This window comes from Silene latifolia, chromosome Y (assembly GCF_048544455.1).
Source record: "Silene latifolia isolate original U9 population chromosome Y, ASM4854445v1, whole genome shotgun sequence".
NCBI classification, from domain to species: domain Eukaryota; kingdom Viridiplantae; phylum Streptophyta; class Magnoliopsida; order Caryophyllales; family Caryophyllaceae; genus Silene; species Silene latifolia.
The window spans coordinates 317316091-317335183 of NC_133538.1; the positions used below are offsets into that span (position 1 = coordinate 317316091).

The following is a 19093-nucleotide window of genomic DNA, read 5'->3' on the forward strand; positions in this document are numbered from 1 at the left end:
ACTCTCATAGAATTTCTTTCTCTACAAAGCTTTGGTGTATTTGTGCTTGGTTTTCTTCCAAATCATCTTAGTTCATCCATCAATTTCGTTTGGAAACTAATTCAAGGTAAACCTCTACTCTTTTCTTTAATTTTAAAGCAATTTGAAGCATGTGTTCGTGTTGGATCTTCTGAAAATTCGGTTTTTATACCCTAATTTTGTGTTGTAATTGTTGGATTTTGATAGAAACTACCTTGAATCATTGTTATTGATGCTAGGAATTACAAACTAAACCCGATTTGTGACAATAATCAACCCATATTTTTCTAGGGTTTGCCCCGAATTTTGGATTTTGTTCATTAAATTCATCTTAAAGTGTTGAAAAAGGGTAAGGGATGCCAGTAGTATCATGTTTGGTGCTTGATTTAGGTTAATTTCATCAAAAATCGTCATAAAACTCCCTTAAAAGTGCACAAAGCTGAAATTTTGTCCCAATTTTACTACAATAATCGACTTATTGAGCTTAGATTTAGTGAAAGTGCGGCCCGGTTAATTCAACAACTTGCTTAAACTTCATATTTTGGAATTTTAAACCATCTTTTTTTTTATGGATTGTGAGAAGTAAGAGGAATTGGTAAAATCATATTTTCCCATCAAAATTTTCATGTTTTAACATGAAATTTATCTTAAGCATCATCTTTTTCGTATATGGCAAGTGAAAGTTTCTATTTTGAATTTGTAAAACCCGATGTGTGGCTAAACTATGTTGAAACAGATGCCGAGAACTACTGCTACATGACAAACCAAGAGGACCCGAGCTAACACTGCCGCCGCGGAGGAGGTAGGTGAAGGATGCCAAGGACTCGTTGTTCCACCGGTACCTAGGTATCCGACGGTAATCTTTGCTGATTTTAAACATAGGGATGCCTTTGTTAGTTTGCTAGACCGCACCTTGAGACCGACAAGGTGCATAGACCCGGTTGTTTTGGAGGAGTTAAAAATAGAGGTAGATGTCCATCACATCTTTGAGGTGTTGGGTTTGGAGGGGTTGTACCACTTGAGGAAACATTCGTATGCCTTTTTGACCCTTGAGTTTATGAGTTCTTTTATCTATGATGTGGCTGAGAAGATGGTGGGTTTTCGGCTGATGAATACGAGCTTTTATATGACCCTTGACCAGTTTTCCGATCACCTGAGGCTTACCCGGGCCAAGAAGGGATATCTTATTGATGTCCCGACTGAGTGTGGTACTAGTAGCTACCTACCTTTGTTTACCGGTAGATCTGTCCTGACCTCGAGTGCTATGTTGATCAATGATGTTCAGCACATGACCTTAAAGATCTTTCTCCAATCGTTGACTTGTTTACTTTACGGGAGGAAGGATGTGAGTAAGCTTAACTCATATGAGGTGATGTTGTTGATATATTACCTTAACCCTACCCGGGAGAAAAGGTTTGCTTACAGTGCCCCGGCGATAGTGTGTGCTAGTTTGGCCTTGATGGCTAAGTCTTCGACTCGCCACCTTAGTTGTGGCGCTATCGCCACCCGGCTAGCTGAGTTGTTGATCACCTTTGAGGCTTCTTCGGCTCTCAAACCCATGTGTCCCATCATTCCGACCTTGGATAAGGCCTACTTCATTCATCAGAAGTGGCTGCGGGTTTTGGATGATGGAAGTTTAGCTTGGAGAGTACGGGGGAGGAGTTGGATGAGAGTGCCTAACTCAGACCACCTACTTGTGAGCGAGCAGTTGATTGAGGCTGCCCTGGGAGTGTGGAGGCTAGTCTCCCCAATCAGACATACTTGATCATGGATGACCTTAAGGAGGAGATGCCTGAGCCGTTTGGGAGATATCATGCTAGGAAGGAGGACCAGGTGCCCAGGGAGGGGAGATAACCCCGCAGAGCGAGAGAGGTGGTTGGGGAGTCTCAGTTTGTGCAACCCCTATGGGTGCCTTGCACCATGGAGGATCGGAGGAGACCCCAGCACATGAGCTACTACCGGAGGAGGCACGTCGGGAGCTGGCACCTCGGGAGCAAGAGGATATGATGATATATAGGAGGATCGAGGCGGTGACCTCCAGAGATCTTTCCTTGTTTGATGCTTGTTTTAGCAGACTTATGATTGGATTGTTACATTTATTTTGTCGGTAGTTGGATTTTATTTCGGTTTGTAATTGGCCATAAGGCCGTACTTTGTGTTTGGATCTTCTAAACTTGGTGTAGGTACATGGATGTCGGGGTTGAAACTCCGAACTTTGTTATATTTCTTTGCTTGTCACGCATTTGAGGACATTCTGACTTAGAGTTACTCAATCGAGTAGCTTCAACTCGATCGAGTGCCATGTATATGATGTTTTAATGAACATTCTGATCTTTACATACTCGATCGAGTATGTGTAACTCGATCGAGTAACCCACCCTGTACTCGATCGAGTACACCTAACTCGATCGAGTACCGTTGTTGGTATATAGAGACCATTTTCTGTTGCCTTACTTGGCACTGTAGAGTATTTTTTTGACTTATATGTTGTTATTAAGACCATCGATAGTTATCGTTATACTTTTTTACTTATATATGAGTGGTATCAGGACGATATGCAATGATTTTAATTCTATGTGGTTACTAATTTTCTTAAAATATCGTTCTATGCGGTTGTTAAGTTTATATAATTGTTTAATAGTAAGTTTTGAACGGTTATGTTTAGTAATCATTTCGTCATGATGGTACATGTATGAACTACTTCTAATTTCTATATATACATCGCGCGGTATTGCTGGGCATGGCAAATTTGCTTTTGTGTCATTTCTATCTTATATGTTAACACAAATCCATGATAACTTTGTAATGTCAAGAGAAAGATTGGTTGTGATTTTCATTTTATTATGATATAGCTCTAAAGGTGAACTTCGGGGACGAAGTTCCTTTTAATAGGGGAAGAGTAATGTCGCGCGTGAAAAATGCCAAAAATGTCATCTTTTAAGTACTTTATGGGTAATTTAATTATTATTTCTGTAAAATAATTTAATTGCTGTTCAAGTAATTTAATCATTTGTGAAGTAATTTAATCATGTGCTAGGTAATATTAATTGTTGATTAGATGATCTAAACACTTATTGAAAAATTTAGTTGGTAATTTATGGATGGAGTATTTAATAGTTTAATTGTTTGTTAAATAAGTAAATTGATTGTGTCGAATTGGTATGGTGTGTATAGCGTATGACGTTATATGGTGTTCAATCCCTTTGGTAAAGTAGAAGTAATAGTTTGTGGCTGTGTACCTTCTTAATTGTTAACATGTGGATGATGACTCGGAATGGAGTTGCGGTTGATAGTATGTTCGTATGAGAGGACGATGATGATTCGTCGGCATAGGAGGTTGGGTTGTGGTCGGTTATCTTGACTTAGAATACACTTTCGGTTTGTGGGAGACGATGAGTTGAACTTCGGGGACAAAGTTCTTTTTAAGGGGGGAAGACTGTAATACCCGCCCGGTTATGGACCCGTTAACTGCCTGTTGACTGACCTTGAACATATGTTAGATCCTTGGAACCTTTGACACTAGCGAGCTTGCGTCATAGTAACCTACGGGATGTGGGAACTCGATCTAGCGTAGGCAACTTGATTGAGTAGAGTGACTCGATCAAGTAAAGGCCACTCGAGCGAGTAAGTCCCATACTCGATCGAGTACGGCGAGTTCAGCGGTAAATTATAAATCGTGAAGTCGTAAACCCAAATCAGTTTCTTTTTCATTTCTTCCTAAACCTAATCGACTATACACCTTCTCTATCACCAAACTTTAACCTTTTGAGATCCTTTACACTTGGAGACACCATGGGAATGGAGACTTTAGTCGGGTAGCGGTCTTGTCGCCGGAATGTCGAGTGTAGGAAAGTCATCATCATCATCTTCAGGTTCCTTTATGGTTATGGTTGTTAGTAATAGGTTTTTCCAACTATTGGTGATAGGTGTTGATGGAGGTTGTCTTGTCTTCGTGTGTAAGTATACGGTGTTGCTGCTAATTGCTCAAGGTAGATTTTCCTAATCTATACTGTTGATTGATTGTCATGTGTGGTGTATGGTGTTGTTGATTGTGTGATAGTATCGTTGTGTTTATGTGCGGGGTGCGTCCTTGGCTGAGTGAAGTCATCCTCGGGAATGGCTTCACGCCCTTTATTCGCCCCTTGTGGTTCCTGTCACAAGGGGGATGTGCACATTAATGGACATGATTCATTCGCACTATCGTTTGAGCGGGGCTTAGGTGGTAAGGCGGTCCCCACTGGCGGTGTGGAATATTTGTTGCGATGGATATTCAGGCAGGACTTTACCTTCGGGTTAGTCAGGTGATTGATGGATTATTGGAGTTGGAGATTTTTGTGTTGTACTGTATCTTGTGTTGTCTATTATTCTTCAGTTACTGACCTTATGTGGTTATCTGTGTTTCTTCTTGTTAGGCGTCTGCCGTGATCCATTATGGTGAGCAGTCGGTCTTAGCAGGTGTTGATGTATAGAGCTTATCTGGGTGCGTTGGAGGGACGAGTCTTTCACTGAGTCTTGGAATGGAGTAGTCTCATCATAGTTGATAGTTGTTTGATAGCAGTTGTATCTTTCTTTTGAGTTAAACTTGTAATAAACTTTAAATAGTTCTTTTATTGACGTTATGATATATTATTCCTCGGGCAACCGAGATAGTATTGCCCGTATCTGCTGGGGAGGGTCTTGTTAAGGCTCCTTGGTAGATAGGGGTGTTACAAATACCCTTATCGATCATCTCCTCATATTACTTCTTAAGTTCCTGTAACTCAGCTGGTGCCATACGATATGGAGCTTTTGAAATGGGACCAACACTAGGCAACAACTCAATTAAGTACTCTACATCTCGCTCAGGAGGAATACTAGGTAGATCGTCAGGAAAGACAATCGCGAATTCCTTAACCACATGGATATCTTCTATGGTGAGTCCATCTCGGACGGAAAAGGATTCGGAACACATCGATGCACCCGTATCAAAAAGAACAAAAGCAGATAAAGAGTGAACCAGAAAAGTACCCATAACTACATCTGGATTAGCATCTGCCTCGGCACGACTCATCACAAACACACGGCCAGTCTTCGGAGCATTAAACTTTGGCTTCTGGGACAATCAACAGCCCTGTGTCCCAGAGCTTTGCACGTGAAACATGTGATCGGAGTACCAGGAGCGCAACTCGTACCTGGGTGGTAAGCTTTCCCGCAAGGAAAACACAAGTCATTTTTCTTGAACTGGTTTTGATCACGGGAAGCAGACGGACGAGCATCGAAGTTTTTCTTCTTTTGGGGAGCACTAGGTGCAACATATGGCCTCTTCACGAACTTACTCTTTGCACTCTCCTCAGCCTCGGTAGCAAGAACAGAATCGTAAATGCTGAGAGCACGATCATAAGCCTGCTGGAAAGATGTCGAAGGAATACCAGACATATCAGTCTGGACCTTAGGAGCTAGATTCTTCTCGTAGCGACGAGTCCTCGAAACCTCGTCCATAGCGACAGAAGTAACAAATCGTGAGAGCTTCACGAACTTGTTGGTGTACTCCTCAACATTCATGGAACCCTGCTGCAAACGAAGTAACTCCTTCTCCTCATGCCGGCGCATCTCCTGGAGATAAAACTTTTCTTTAGAGCCTCAGAGAAAACAACCCAACCTTACCCTGGCTGAACTTCCAAACCAGCTCTAGTAAAAGCGTACCAGTTGTCGGCCTCATCCTTCAGATAATAGGTGGCAATATCCACCTTCTGATCCACAGGACAACCAGTAGCGAGGAACAACTTCTCGATCTCTCGGATCCAAGCCTCCAAAGCAGTAGGATCATTTGCACCATCATAGGTAGGGGGACGATGATAAGCAAAGCGGTCGAACATAGTCTGCTGTGGATAGTTGTTGTTGTTATTATTGTTGTTGAGGTGATTAGTGAAACCTTCAGCTATAGATGCCAAAGCGGCCTCAAGTCTCCTAATGCGATTAGCATCGATCTCACCATTCGCGTTATGCACCATCTGCAAGAACAAAATCTCGTTATCAGTGGTAGAACCTAACTACGACTCCAGACAACTACTCATACACTCTACAAACATAAGAAAACCAACAAATCCTATTAGTTTCTACCCCATTTACTCCACTCATTAACTAGGCCATTCATTTTAGTTATTAACTAAGCGAGAATTGGGACAGTGTTCGCTCTGATAGCAACTGTAACAATCCGAATTATAAAACAAAGGAAAAACGTATATAAAAAGGATTTATCAAAGTATAACAACGATAAAAGGGTCAAGGTGGCGAAAAACCCTGACCAATCCGGTTCGCTACTAAAACTGAAAACCAAACTAATACATTATTCAAGGTTCTCAAAACATGAAAACAAACTCCTAATTTATTATTCATCTCGCCGCACAGTACTTCCCCAACAAGATATCATCCAAACAGCAAATCATCTAAACAACCTGAGAATGGGGGTCGTCAATTAGTCGGGAGTAACTAGATGCTCTTCCAGTCATGTTTACAACAACTGAATATAACTAACAATCATTATCAATTGAAATGTAAAACAAGTAAACATGCAAGACCATCTATACTCATGAAAACCCAATACATCTTATCATAACTTCACCAATCTTAGACGAATGCGACACTGCAAACCTAGACCATATGCAACCATTAGACCATGTACCCTTACAACCAAAGTAGCACATGACCCATAACAAATTAAGGCACAATGATAGCATTAAAGCATAGCGAATATAGTGACACATAATCCACATCAACAAAAGGCACAAAGCTAGAAACAAAGCATAGCGAATAGAGCAAACGCCCGTTAGAGCGTATAACCACTGCCTCTAACTTGACAGAGTGTATAACCACTGCCTCTAGCTGACGGAGTGTATAACCACTGCCTCCATCGGTGTGGAGCGTATAACCACTGCCTCCATGGTACTATGTATAGCGCATAACCACTGCCTATATGTCTAAGACCTGGCCAGACTTTCGGTGTAATAACTGTACACCGAACGACACTCGGGGAACATAGCGTATAACCACTGCCTCTGCCCAATCCCGAACATAGATCAAAATAAATTCTCGAAACATGGCTTTTGTCCATTTCGATAACACATAACCGTAACTACCGTAATCTACTCAAACTAGCCAACAAACAAATGCACAGTGTAACTGACCGTACCAACATGCGTGAACAACATCATGACTCAACTCATTGGATAGTATAACTGACTATCCTCTTTATCATACGAACAAGAGTGACTAAAGATATATGCAAACACAATGTCATATAATAACTGAACACGAGGCAATATGTGAAACAAGTAAAAACAACCAAGTTTATAGTAACCTCAGTCGTAACATGAACTTTAGATGCGAGGTTATAGTAACCTCGACTACAACTTCAACATATATAACTTGAAGTTATACTTACCTCAACCATAAACTTGACACGAAACTAAAAGTTATAGTAGTTCTAACCATAACCATGAGCCATAATCTCAGGGTACGTTATATGAGAGTGCCACTTGCATACTGTGAGAGGTGCACTATCCGTCTTCAGCTTGTGATGGATAGTACGTGCCCGTCTTCAATGAGAATTTGTGCCTTATAATAGACAGTAGATATGATCTCATTGAAATATGTGAACGAAGATTCAACTACAACCCAACTTCTAAATTGCCTTTAGCTACAATTCAGTACAGTTGATCTTACGGAAACAATGAATAGTAAATCTTACGGAACATAGGAGAGATTTGTCGTGGCGTGATGACCATCACTGCCCTAAAGTTGAATTTTCCCCGCTCGATACACACGGCCTCTTGGCAACCAACCCCCAGGGTTACAGGACGTCCGAGTCTATGGAATACGACAAAGACTCAGAATGAGAACTACTTGCAAAACGTTGCCAGATATCAGCTAGCTAAGAGATAGAGACAATTTTTGAGAGAGAAGAAGAAAGACTGAATTTTTGTGTGCTCTTAAATAAGAAATCCACACAATATTTATTGAAGAGGTATGAAGGATCCAGGAGGCAATTTATTGTATCTGGTAAATAGTTTTTGGAAGACTGCACAATCTGTTTAGAAAAACCTCACAAGTCAGTATAGAAAACTGAACAATCAGTTTAGAAATCGTAGTAATCATTATAGAAGACTGTGCATTCAGTTTTTGGAATTTGTGCATTGTACCTTATGTTGCTATAGATCGTGTGCTACTTTGGGTTTGTAAGTGTCCATGGTCTAGTGGTCGCATGTGGTCTAGGATTACATGGTTTCATTCGTCCAGTGTTGAGAACATCATGGTATCGTAAGTTTGCTTGGATGTCATGTTGTGTTTATATCTTAACATGATCGTCGTAGTATGTCTTCGACTGATGGTAAGTTTGTATCGGGTTTTCATGAGTATAGATGATCTCACATGTTTACTTGTTTTGCATTTCAGTTGTTATTGATTTTTGGTTATATTCAATTGTCGTAAAAATGACTAGGAGAGGATCTAGTTACTCCCGACTGATTATCGACCCCCTCCCCTCCTTCTCAAGCTGTTCAGGTTGAACGCTTATTGTTGTTTGCATGCTGTATTTTGGGATGCATCGAGGGGCGAGAGGAACAATAAATTAGGATTTTTTATTCAGTTGAGAACCCTTTACTAATGTAATAAATTTTCGATTTAGATTTAGTATCGATCCGGATTGGTCAGGTGTTTCCGTCATCTAGACCTTATTAATATCGTTAAACTCTGATTATTTATTTATGTTATGTTATACCCTTTATTATATAATTCGGGTTGTTACAGTTGGTATCAGAGCAAACATGCTCCCAACTATCGTGTAGTTAATGACTAACACAAAATGGCTTAGTAAATGAGAGAGAGTAAATGGGGATAGAAACAATTAAGAACTTGTTTGGTTATGTCTTAATGTTTCCCATCGTTATTAATTGTATCACATGGGTTGTTATGTACTTGCTTATTTGTGCCTTAATATGTCGTATCGTTATTAATTGTATTAAATGTATTGTTTATGTATTTATTAGTTTATGCCTTAATGTTCATCGTTATTAAGTGTATTAAATGTCTTGTTCACTTACGGCCGTCGAGCATTCTCTGTTGATTTGAAAGATGGTCAATTTTGAAAAAATTCCTTCCATGTTAGGTATCGTGCGTTTGGTTATATGTTTGTCAGAACTTTTAATCCTTGATAACCCGTGCCTTATTCTTATCGTACTTTCATCCTTTTTGGATCATTTGATGGTGTTGTCCTAGTTCGAGGTGATTTCGAGGTTGATTCCCTTGTGGTTTCTTGAGGCATCAACTTAAGATTGATTGGCAGGTTGGGATGTTCAAGTAAGAAAGAAACGAGCGTTTATTATTATAAGTTTGGTAACAAAGAAGTTTACCTTGAGATTAGAGGTTGTTAAGATGAATTCTCATTTGAGATAAGTGGTTGTTAAGTTCTCTTATGTATTTGAGGAAATCCTTATTGATGATAGAGGTTGGTGATATGTGGCGTGAGATGTATGATTATGGTTTCATAGTTTCACAAGAAGTGAGAGACATGATGAGTATATTTCTCTTATGGTATTATTTGGGAATGTTGAGAGTTATGCTCTTAACTGTTAGAGTTATTGATTTGTTTTCTTATGTTAAGGGAAAGTTTTGCGAGTTATTTATGGATCTAGAATATAATAATGGAATGAATTGAATGTTATCATGGAGTTAGGATTGAGCAAGTTGAGAATTTTGGAGGACTATGCTTATCTTTAATTGGAATACCATATTTGAGGAGTAATAATCGTTAATGACTATTAGTCAGTTATGAACGATTTTATGATTTATTCGTTGAGGAGTTATTTACTGATCGTACCTTTTAAAGGATTGACTGAAAGAGACGAACTATAATTTATGGATTTGTGAGTTGTGAGTTGTTAATGTTAAAGTGTTCTAGCGTTGACTTAGTGAACGACCATGTTGATGATGATTATAATGAATCGTGGTGTTCATCTTTTGAGGGTATAGATATTGTTATGGATTGTTTTATTAAGTATGATTAGATAGAGTTCTTGAGAGTGGAAGGACTACAAAGTTGATGGTCGTGAGAGTTAATGATCTTGAGAGTTGACAATCTGAGGAATGTAGCGATTGTAAAGGGGCAATTATATAGAGATTTGTGGGTTCTGAGGTATTATGGAGATATGATGAAAGGATGTTATGAGATGTTGTTACCTTGAGTGATGATTGTATGAGAATTGTAAGACCCTGGTTATCTGCTTTATTTATTTTATCTTAAGGTATCGCCTTTGGGTAGATAAAATAGTTTTTGGAGTCATTTATTCTTGTCATCTTTGCACGTGTTAACCATACCTCTTCTATTTGAGCCTTCAGACCAAAAGTTTCTTTTTATCTTTGTCATCTCTCTTTTTTATCTATCGTTACTCTCTATTTGTTCTTTATTTCAACTCCAGTTCCTTTTTCTTTGAACTTTTGTAATTATCTTTTTCACATTGATTTCTCTTTAAGCTTTTACTTCTCAAAAGAATGTGTTCTTTTGCTTCTGTTGTTGTACAAAAATGTTTCCTTTTGGTTTGCGTGTTATTTGTTCTTCCATGGTAATATGAAAACTTTTTAATTCCCTCTTTAGAACTACTTATTATCATGTCGTAGTTGATACTTGTATCCTTTGCCGAGCGATGTTAGAAACTTCGAGTTTGATGTTTGATTATTTGAGGCTGAGAACATAGTATCATGGTTGGATGCGAGTATGAGTTGGGATAACATTTAATATTTTGGAGAAGGAGTATTAAAGGTCTTAGGCCGAGCTTAGAAAGTTTGAGGATGTTGTTACATTGTGGGTACATAAATGTTTATTTGTTCTACCTGAGCTTAAATGGCAAACTTTAGAGATAAGGCGTTTGATTTAAGAGTTTGAGTTATTATATTAAGTGAAGAACATAGATCTATGCAGTCTTTTGGTGGATTCTTAATGTAAAGATAGAATTTATAGATAGTGGACTGTAACTACAAACCAATATCTATTTATATTATTAAAGGAAACTTTTTTCGAGCGATTACGGAGAGTCCAACCTTTGTGAACTAACCTAAATAATTATACTATATTTTATTAATTAAGTTGTTGGGATGTTATCCAAAATTGAAATTAATAATAATAATTAATAGTCTTCGTATGACACTACAAGAATTTCTATTTCGGGCGACTTAAAATGGCGACTGGAAAAAAATTCGGGTGACTGATGACAGTCGCCAATTTGGTGAATGTCAAATTCCTCACAATTATTAGAGCGGGCAACTGATTTTCAAAAGTGGCGACTGAAATCAGTCGCCAAATTGGCGACTACCCACAATCGGTTGCCAAATCCGTCATCCATCTTTTTATTATGATGAAAGCAAGGGAACTCTTTGTCCCCTCTCTCTTAGTTTACTAAAACACAAACACACATCTCATATGTAAAACGATCGACCACCACACAAAACTACACCGGATGTCCGACCACCACTCTAACCACCACCACTGCGACCACCATGAAACGCCGGCAAGCTTTCCTTCTCCCTTATTTCGCTTCATCCTAACTTGTTTGAAGGTATAATTTCTTTGTTTTAAATTTTTATTTCTTTGTTTAATTTTAGATTAATTTGTTATTGTAATTAGTATTAAGATGATTTGATATGTTTATATAAACATTTGTGTTGATTATTAGGTTTTTAAATGTAATTTAATTAGGTTTTGGTGAAATTGGGATTAAGGGTTATGTAAATTGGGGGTTTTGATGGTGATGATTGTGGTTATAGTAGTGTTGTTAGTATTGTTGATTTTGATTAATATTAGTTTCGTTAGCGTTGTTGATTTTGGTTAATGGTGATTTTGTTTAGTTAATTAGTATAATGTTAGTAATGTGGAAGTTAGTATATAATGTTAGTAATGTTGAATATAGTAAGTTAGTATAAAGTTTGTATTGTTAAAGGTAGTAAATTATTATAATTAGTATGATGTGGAGTATTCTTAAAGGTAGTAAATTAGTATAGTTAGTATAATTTTAGTTAACTAGTATAGTTGAAGTTAGTAATAAAGTATAATTAGTATAACGTTGTATGGATTATTGTTAAAGATGGTTCTATGTTTTATTGTTAAAACTATGGTTTATATATTATTTAGATTAAAATGAAGAGAATTGAACGTGGATGGATGTACGAAGAAAGAGTAGATAACAAGAAACGTCCTACCGCTAGATTTATAAAGGGGGTTCGTGGATTTATTGAATTTGCTAAACAAAATGATAAATATGATTTGGTAAATTTCTACCAAATAGGGTTAGGGTGTCCTACTCTTTTTAGCCTCGTATCGGGGGGTTAAATTATATGCGATTTGTGATGGAATATGTACGTTATTAAGACGGAGTAACAATGTAAGTAAAGTAAAGGACGAAATAAAGAAATAATGACACAAGAGGTTTTAGTGACGCGGAAACCCGATGTGGGAAACAACCGCGGAGGAGTCGGAATCCTGCCAATATTCCACTATACGATAATCCGGATACAAGTACAATATTCGATATATTGCGGATGAGTTCGGGTCTGATGACAAGTACGTAGTTCCAAACACAAACGTAAAAGTTGATGTAGCAATCGGACGTCGACGGCTAATTTGTGAGTCTATGGCTTTGTACGTAGGTAGTTTGTAGTATGGTATTCATGGTGTTATGATTGAGGTAATCATTACCCAATGATTGAGGGGAATCTTTGGTTGATTTATGAGGTTGTGCGTAGATCTTGGTACAGGTTTCGTAGTATAAGTCGTTGTGTTTTCTTGTACGAGTGAATGATAGATCCTTTCTCTTCTCTTGTCTCCTTGTACTTATAGTGAATAAACCCTAGTGGGTTTATTAGGATTTCCCACTTAATTGCCTTGTTCCTCAAGGTAGAGTTTAGTAGTTTCATGGGTCATACCCATCATTAGTCTTCTACCCGTATTCCTCTTCCTTCGGTCCATGGGCCCGATTCTCCCATGTATGTCATGGGTCCGGTTGCTCATTAATTACCCACTTGTCTCGTGCCACGTAGCGCAGGCCAAATAGTGTAATTTTGGCCCAAACAATTGCCCCTAATTTCGCTGAGGAGGGAAATTAACTCTTCAAGTTCTGCCTACTGTCGTCATCCTACCATTGGTGAACTGTTGCTTTCCTTCTGTGTTAAGCTGTTATTCTGCTGAAAGGAGCTGCAACTAACCTACTATGACAGACCGCTGAAACTCTGCCGGAACAGACTGCTGAAGCTCTGATGGGGCAGACTGCTAGAACTCTGTTGGAGCAAGCTGCTGGTTGCTTGTTGAATTTGACTCCTGCTAGATATATTTGAGATAATTCTGCATCCCTACTTTGTACCGAGAATTCTGGTTCCCTGACATGCTCGATTCTACTATATCATACTATGTTGTCCTTGCAGACTGATTTATGGCTCTCCTTGGTTCTGCTGATTGGGAAGTAGATGTAAGCTGATGTCTTACTGATGTAAACCTGCGGATTACTGTTAGCAGACTTTTTAGCAAACGGACTCCAGGCGGATTTCTGCTGGAGGATGCTCGGAACAACTGGTGGACGCTAGGAGCCCGATGGCTGCGTTGGGGTCCTGACGGCTGGTGCTGGGAACCCGACGGGTGACTCTGGGGACCAGACGGCTGACTCTGGGAACCAGACGGGTGACTCTGGTGGTTGGAGCCTTTGGCACAAGTTTGTTGTGCTCTTGTTATTTAGGTGATACCTGTAAAATGTTAGTAATGCATTTCATGTGCATGCATGGACCCTCTAATGTATGATGTAGACTACATAATGATTAGATATGCTGTAGACTTTCATATGTCGTGAATGCAATGTAAATCATGCCTATATGCCATGTCTCCATCGTTTCGTTTATCTTTGTTTTGTGTTTAGTACCCACTTTATGATTTCCCAAGAGACTGCGTGCCCTGGTACCAGGTAAGCAGGCCTGGTTACGATGTAGGTTCTTGATAAAATATTTTACCCATGACGTAAAATATTTTATCAATAGGATAGCTAGTTAAAGCGTACCTTTCATTGTCCTTTTCTGGTTAACAAGGGATGTTGCGTCTCCTGTGATTCCAGCGTTTGTATTGTATGCATGCACCTATGTATATGGCCCCGGGATTTTAGTACCCACAACGTAGCTACGCTTTTATCCGAGATTAACGCTGAGATATAGGTGGTATTTGTATCGCCGTGCTCTGCCATCTCCAGATCGTACGCCCTCCATGTGGTTGACTTCGTAACGTCCAGTTACCTCACATGGCATGGATTGGACCCTCAAAATGTACCCTATCTGACTGGACACTCATAGCAGAACACGAAGTTTTTCTTCCATGAAGCATAAAAAATAACCAAATAGTACAAATCACCTGGTGCTATCTCATGGTGTTCCAGGACAACAACTGGATCCGGGAAGCCACAGCGCGTACCACTTGGGTTTTAATAAAATATCTTGTTTTTTAAATAAAGAGGCATAAATACCCAAAAAACATAAAAACAAAGTTTGAAACTCAAAAAGGACTCGATAAAACAGAAGATATTAAGTAAAAAAGTGTTTGCTTCATGGACTGTCGAAATGTCCTCTGCACACTAAGTCTCAGTGCCATGTTAGATAAAGTATTGTCAGGGATTATACAAGATTTGACCTTGTATGGTCATCAATCTGTACGCCTTATTACCTGGCGCTTTCGACCTGTCATGGTCCTTTTCGCTTGTAAGCAAATTTTTCAGCCTTGTGATTTTTGGTATTATCGAATACCCTTTGTAGCACTAGGTCTCCTACTGCGAGGGTCCTGATTTTGACATTTTTATCATATGTCCTTGCTGCTGATTGCTTGTACGATGTCATGCGTAAGTAAGCGCTCCTTAGGTCAGCTATTGTGGCTCTTTCTTTTTGTTATCGTTTCAGGTTCTCAACAACGGGTTTGTTGTTTGACCAAGCTTGCTCGATGGACTGTTGGCTTCTGGCTGCCACGAGGGGGATGTAGTCTCTGCCCCCTGCATGACTTTCACATCTTTGCTGTGAATGGCATGTAAAATAGTATGGGACCCATGCTTACTTTTTACTTTCTTGCTGAGGGTAATGTCATTTCTGCTTATCATTTGTTAATTCACATTCTGATCCCTAGGGAACCAGGCTGGTGGTAGCATGTGTTGCTATTATTTTTCGCTTTGGGAAGCTGATGTAAGGATGTATTCTGCATCATTCTAGCTGCCGCTAGTCTCCTATATATTCAGGGAGCTAGGAGCTTTTCTGTACTAGCGGTACGCTGATTAAATTGCCCTCGAGCCATTGATTCATGTCCTGCGAGCTGCTGGCGGAGCATCCTGTCGTGCGGGATGGGTGGCTTGATATGCATGTGGGAAGGCTGTTTCTGCAGGCCAAAAGCATGTTGCAGGGACCGTTCTACATTATGCGCCCTGATCTCTGTACTCTGCGTTCTACACCCTATATTCTGCTCTTTGCGTCATATGCTGCTGGAGGAGTGATTTGATCTGGGGAAGGAGTGGCAAGTTCTGGAGCCTGGGTGACCACTCCTAATGGCAGGGAGATTTTACGACGGTTCTGCAAGAAATTATTTTGATAGGGCAAGCATTTGGCATAGCCAACGACCCTGCGACGCTCAAGGCAATAATTATTCAAAATATAAACAGGGTAACAAGATTACGAAGTTACGAAATTTACCTTAAGGGCGACATATGGATATGAATCTTCTGTTCTTTGTTTACCGATAGTTTTAGCACATGAATGATAAGCATAAGTGATAAGATACCTAGCTTGAATCCTACCCCCCAGGTTGTGAGGACGTCTGCCTCCAGATTCTGGCCCCGGTTTTAGATATTTTCAGGTGCCTGACTCTCAGGGTCGTTGCAAGCTTGGACGATCAGGTTCCTTCCTGGTCCCCTTGCGGGGACCTGGGTACCAGGCCAACTCTTGTCCCTCTTATTGGAAATTCTACTAGTGTGCCATGCACAAATCTAGTTCCTATTTCCCTTTTAGGTCCCTGATGTTTTCATCCACCTGGGTTTGGAGTGCTGGACTAAAGTCAGGTGCAAAGTCTACCATGGCTTGTGACTTAACGGTCATTCGTGGTTCAAACTTCAGGTTGTGAGCACTTAGGCGTATGGTTCAATTGGTCATTGGTCATTTCTCCTAATAGCTCTAGTTTTCTCATAAAGGCTTTCAGGGGGTAGTTAATTAACACATGGATAAGATGAGACTAAAAATAAGAAAGCGCTTAATAAAAAGCTGTAACAAGTGCACGAACTAGCTTTTCAAGTGATGTGTATCTGGTCCCTGTAGGATGCAGAGACTTGTCGATGTAATATTCTGACTTCCAACATGACATTGGTTGTTGTCTCGGTAACTGATAGGTATGGGGACCAGGATTCTCCTGGTTCTAGCTTGGACATCAGAGGTGGTGCGATCATATAGTGTTTCAGTTTCGGGGATGTCTTTCATGCTCCTCCGCCCAATCGCGCCTTTGGTGCCTCCAAAGTCTACTGTATAATAACCTGCATCTGCCCCCTTTCGCTTCTGGCTCCTGGGTGCTGCTCCCCATCAGGTCTGCTGCTAGATTCTGGCTGCCTGGGTCGCTGGCGAAAGGGTTGCTGCGACAACTAATCCTGATTGCCGTTCTAATATCTGCTGACTGCTTTCCGCTTCCTGCTTCCTCAATTTCCAATTTTGTTTTCTCCTACTTCCTGCCTCCTGGATTTCCGTTTCTAGTTCCTCCTACTTCCCCCGGAACTTGGAAGTTAAGAGGAGATAGCTGGTCGAGACTTCTTTATTCTATTATATCTTAGCGTGTTGGGGACCTGGTTCTGGGTGCTGATGAGATCAGCTCCCCGAAAATGTTCCTGCTGAGAACCCTAGTATCTCTGGTCCAGGGTTAGTTCCTGCAAGAGAAGGTCAAACACAGCAAGGTAGAGAAGGTGTTGTAGCTGTTGCCGAGGAGAGAATGTTGTTAGGAGGACCTCTCCTCCAGCCTACTTGTACTCTTGTTTATCAGTGCCTAACGACTTGGCCTCCTGTATTTTGCTTTATTTCGGGATTTCTCCCCGAGATGTAGACTGGGTACAAAACTCGTTTTAGAAGCTCCTTATGAGTTGTTACCCTATGAGGGTGACACTTTGCTGGAATCAGCATCCAAGCGCCTGGCGAACTGCGTGTTGATTGCTATTGTTGTATAGCGGTTCTTATATTTAGATTGTTTCTTTACGAGCTCTGATAGTTCCAGTAGCACGCTCATTCTGGTTTGCCACTTGCTAGATTTGATCTGCTTCTTATCATGTAATCATAGGACAAAGCGAGACATGCCACATTAGTTTCATGAAATTCAAACAATTGACAACGAAGATTACATGTGTACTCTTCATCTTTAGCACTGTTCGTTCTGGGTCAAGCTTACCCATGTTGACTGAGTATATTGTATCCACCAGAATTTTTCTTAAGGTATAGTTTCTATGTACGATGTTATGATAAGAGCATCATGGCGGTGTTTCTGAGTCTAGGCGATGTCCTTTTGTTTATGTGGCGTGCCTTTTTCGCCTTTGAGTATTTTAGGCTGTAGAGTTATGATCCACTTGTTATCACGTAAATTATTCTAGCACAAATAGGGGTGTAAAGGTTAGAACCTGATTTGTGGAGCTTATCTTACTGGACCTGCCCCCACGTGATAACAGGTGGTCGCTCCACCAGGCTTTCTGATCCTGCAAGAGGGTTAGAGGCAGACGAAATAGTACCAAATATGTTACCACCTAACAACACTCCTGCAGAGGTCTGCCCCATCAGAGTCGCTGGCTAGTGGAGTTGTGGTGACATTGGTTCAGTTTGTCATTCTGGTTCATGCTGGCTGAAAGTTCCTGCAATAAGAAGGAATTTAGCGCCAACAGAACTACAAGATACGGTGTTATCTGATGCTGCCTCCATTCTGGTCAGCATGGGAGAGCAGCAGGATCCTAGGCATCCAGTGTATAGCCTGGTGTCCTCCGCTTACTGCAGGCTGCAGATTGTCTCTCTGCAACTTCTGCCCCCAGCATGGTACCTCTGAATCTGTGCGCCTGTACTTAGCGTTTCTGCTGGTTTGCCTCCTGCTGGTACACATGTTTCCGGTACGCTGCTGGCAGTTTCTCGTGCACGGACCATTCCTGCTCTGGTAGCTAGAGGCCGGAGGGACTCTGGCGTCCGGATCTGCTGTAGAACTCTAGAGGAGCTCCGGGAACCAGAGTTCTGGGAAGCAGACCCGCAAAATTCCGGAGGAACTCTGGGAGAATTCTGGGACCAGATCTGCTGGAGGACTATGGGGAACTCCAGGAACCAGATCTTCGGCTTCGGGGAGCATATCCACGGCTGAATTCTGGAGGGATTCCGGGATCCAAATCTTTGGCTTCGGGGAGCATATCTACGGATCCGGAGAGCAAATCTACTGCTAGATTCCGGAGGAATTCCGGGAACCAGGCCTGCTGTTGGCCTCGAGGGAAATTCCGGGGACCAGATTTGTTGTCGGACTCAGGCTTCTGAAGGAATTTCGGGGACCAGATCTGCTGCCGGACTCTGGAGGAACTCTGGGAACCAGATCTACTGCAGGTCTCTGGTGGGACTTCAGGGAGCAGATTTGTTGTTGGCTTCCGGATAAAACTAGGGAGCAGATCTACTGCTGGCTTCTGGAGGATCCCAGGAAGCAGATTTGCTGTTTGCCTTCGGGTAACTTCTGGGGCGTAGATCTACTGCTGACTTCTGGAGGATCCCAGGAAGCAGATCTGCTGCTAGCTTTTGGGTAACTTCCGGGGAGCAGATCTATTGCTGACGTCTGGAGGATCCCAGGAAGCAAATCTACTGCTGGTTTTTGGGTAACTTCCGGGGAGCAGATCTGCTGCTGGCTCTATGAATAGTGATGAGATCTTACTCGCTAGCAGACATGGCACTGGAGATCGACTTGATGACAACTTGGCTATAGAGATCGATCACCATGCCCCACGGTGGGCGCCAAACTGTTTTGGTAAATTTCTACCAAATAGGGTTAAGTTGACCT

General features: G+C 40.9%; 1 protein-coding gene across 1 annotated transcript; it reads right to left on the minus strand.

Moving 5' to 3' along the window:
- Positions 1 to 5067: 5067 nt before the first annotated feature.
- LOC141631247 (uncharacterized) lies at positions 5068 to 5607 on the minus strand. Its single transcript, XM_074443943.1, has one exon. The coding sequence runs from the start codon at positions 5605 to 5607 to the stop codon at positions 5068 to 5070; it is 540 nt and encodes a 179-aa protein (XP_074300044.1).
- Between the last annotated feature and the right edge of the window lie 13486 nt (positions 5608 to 19093).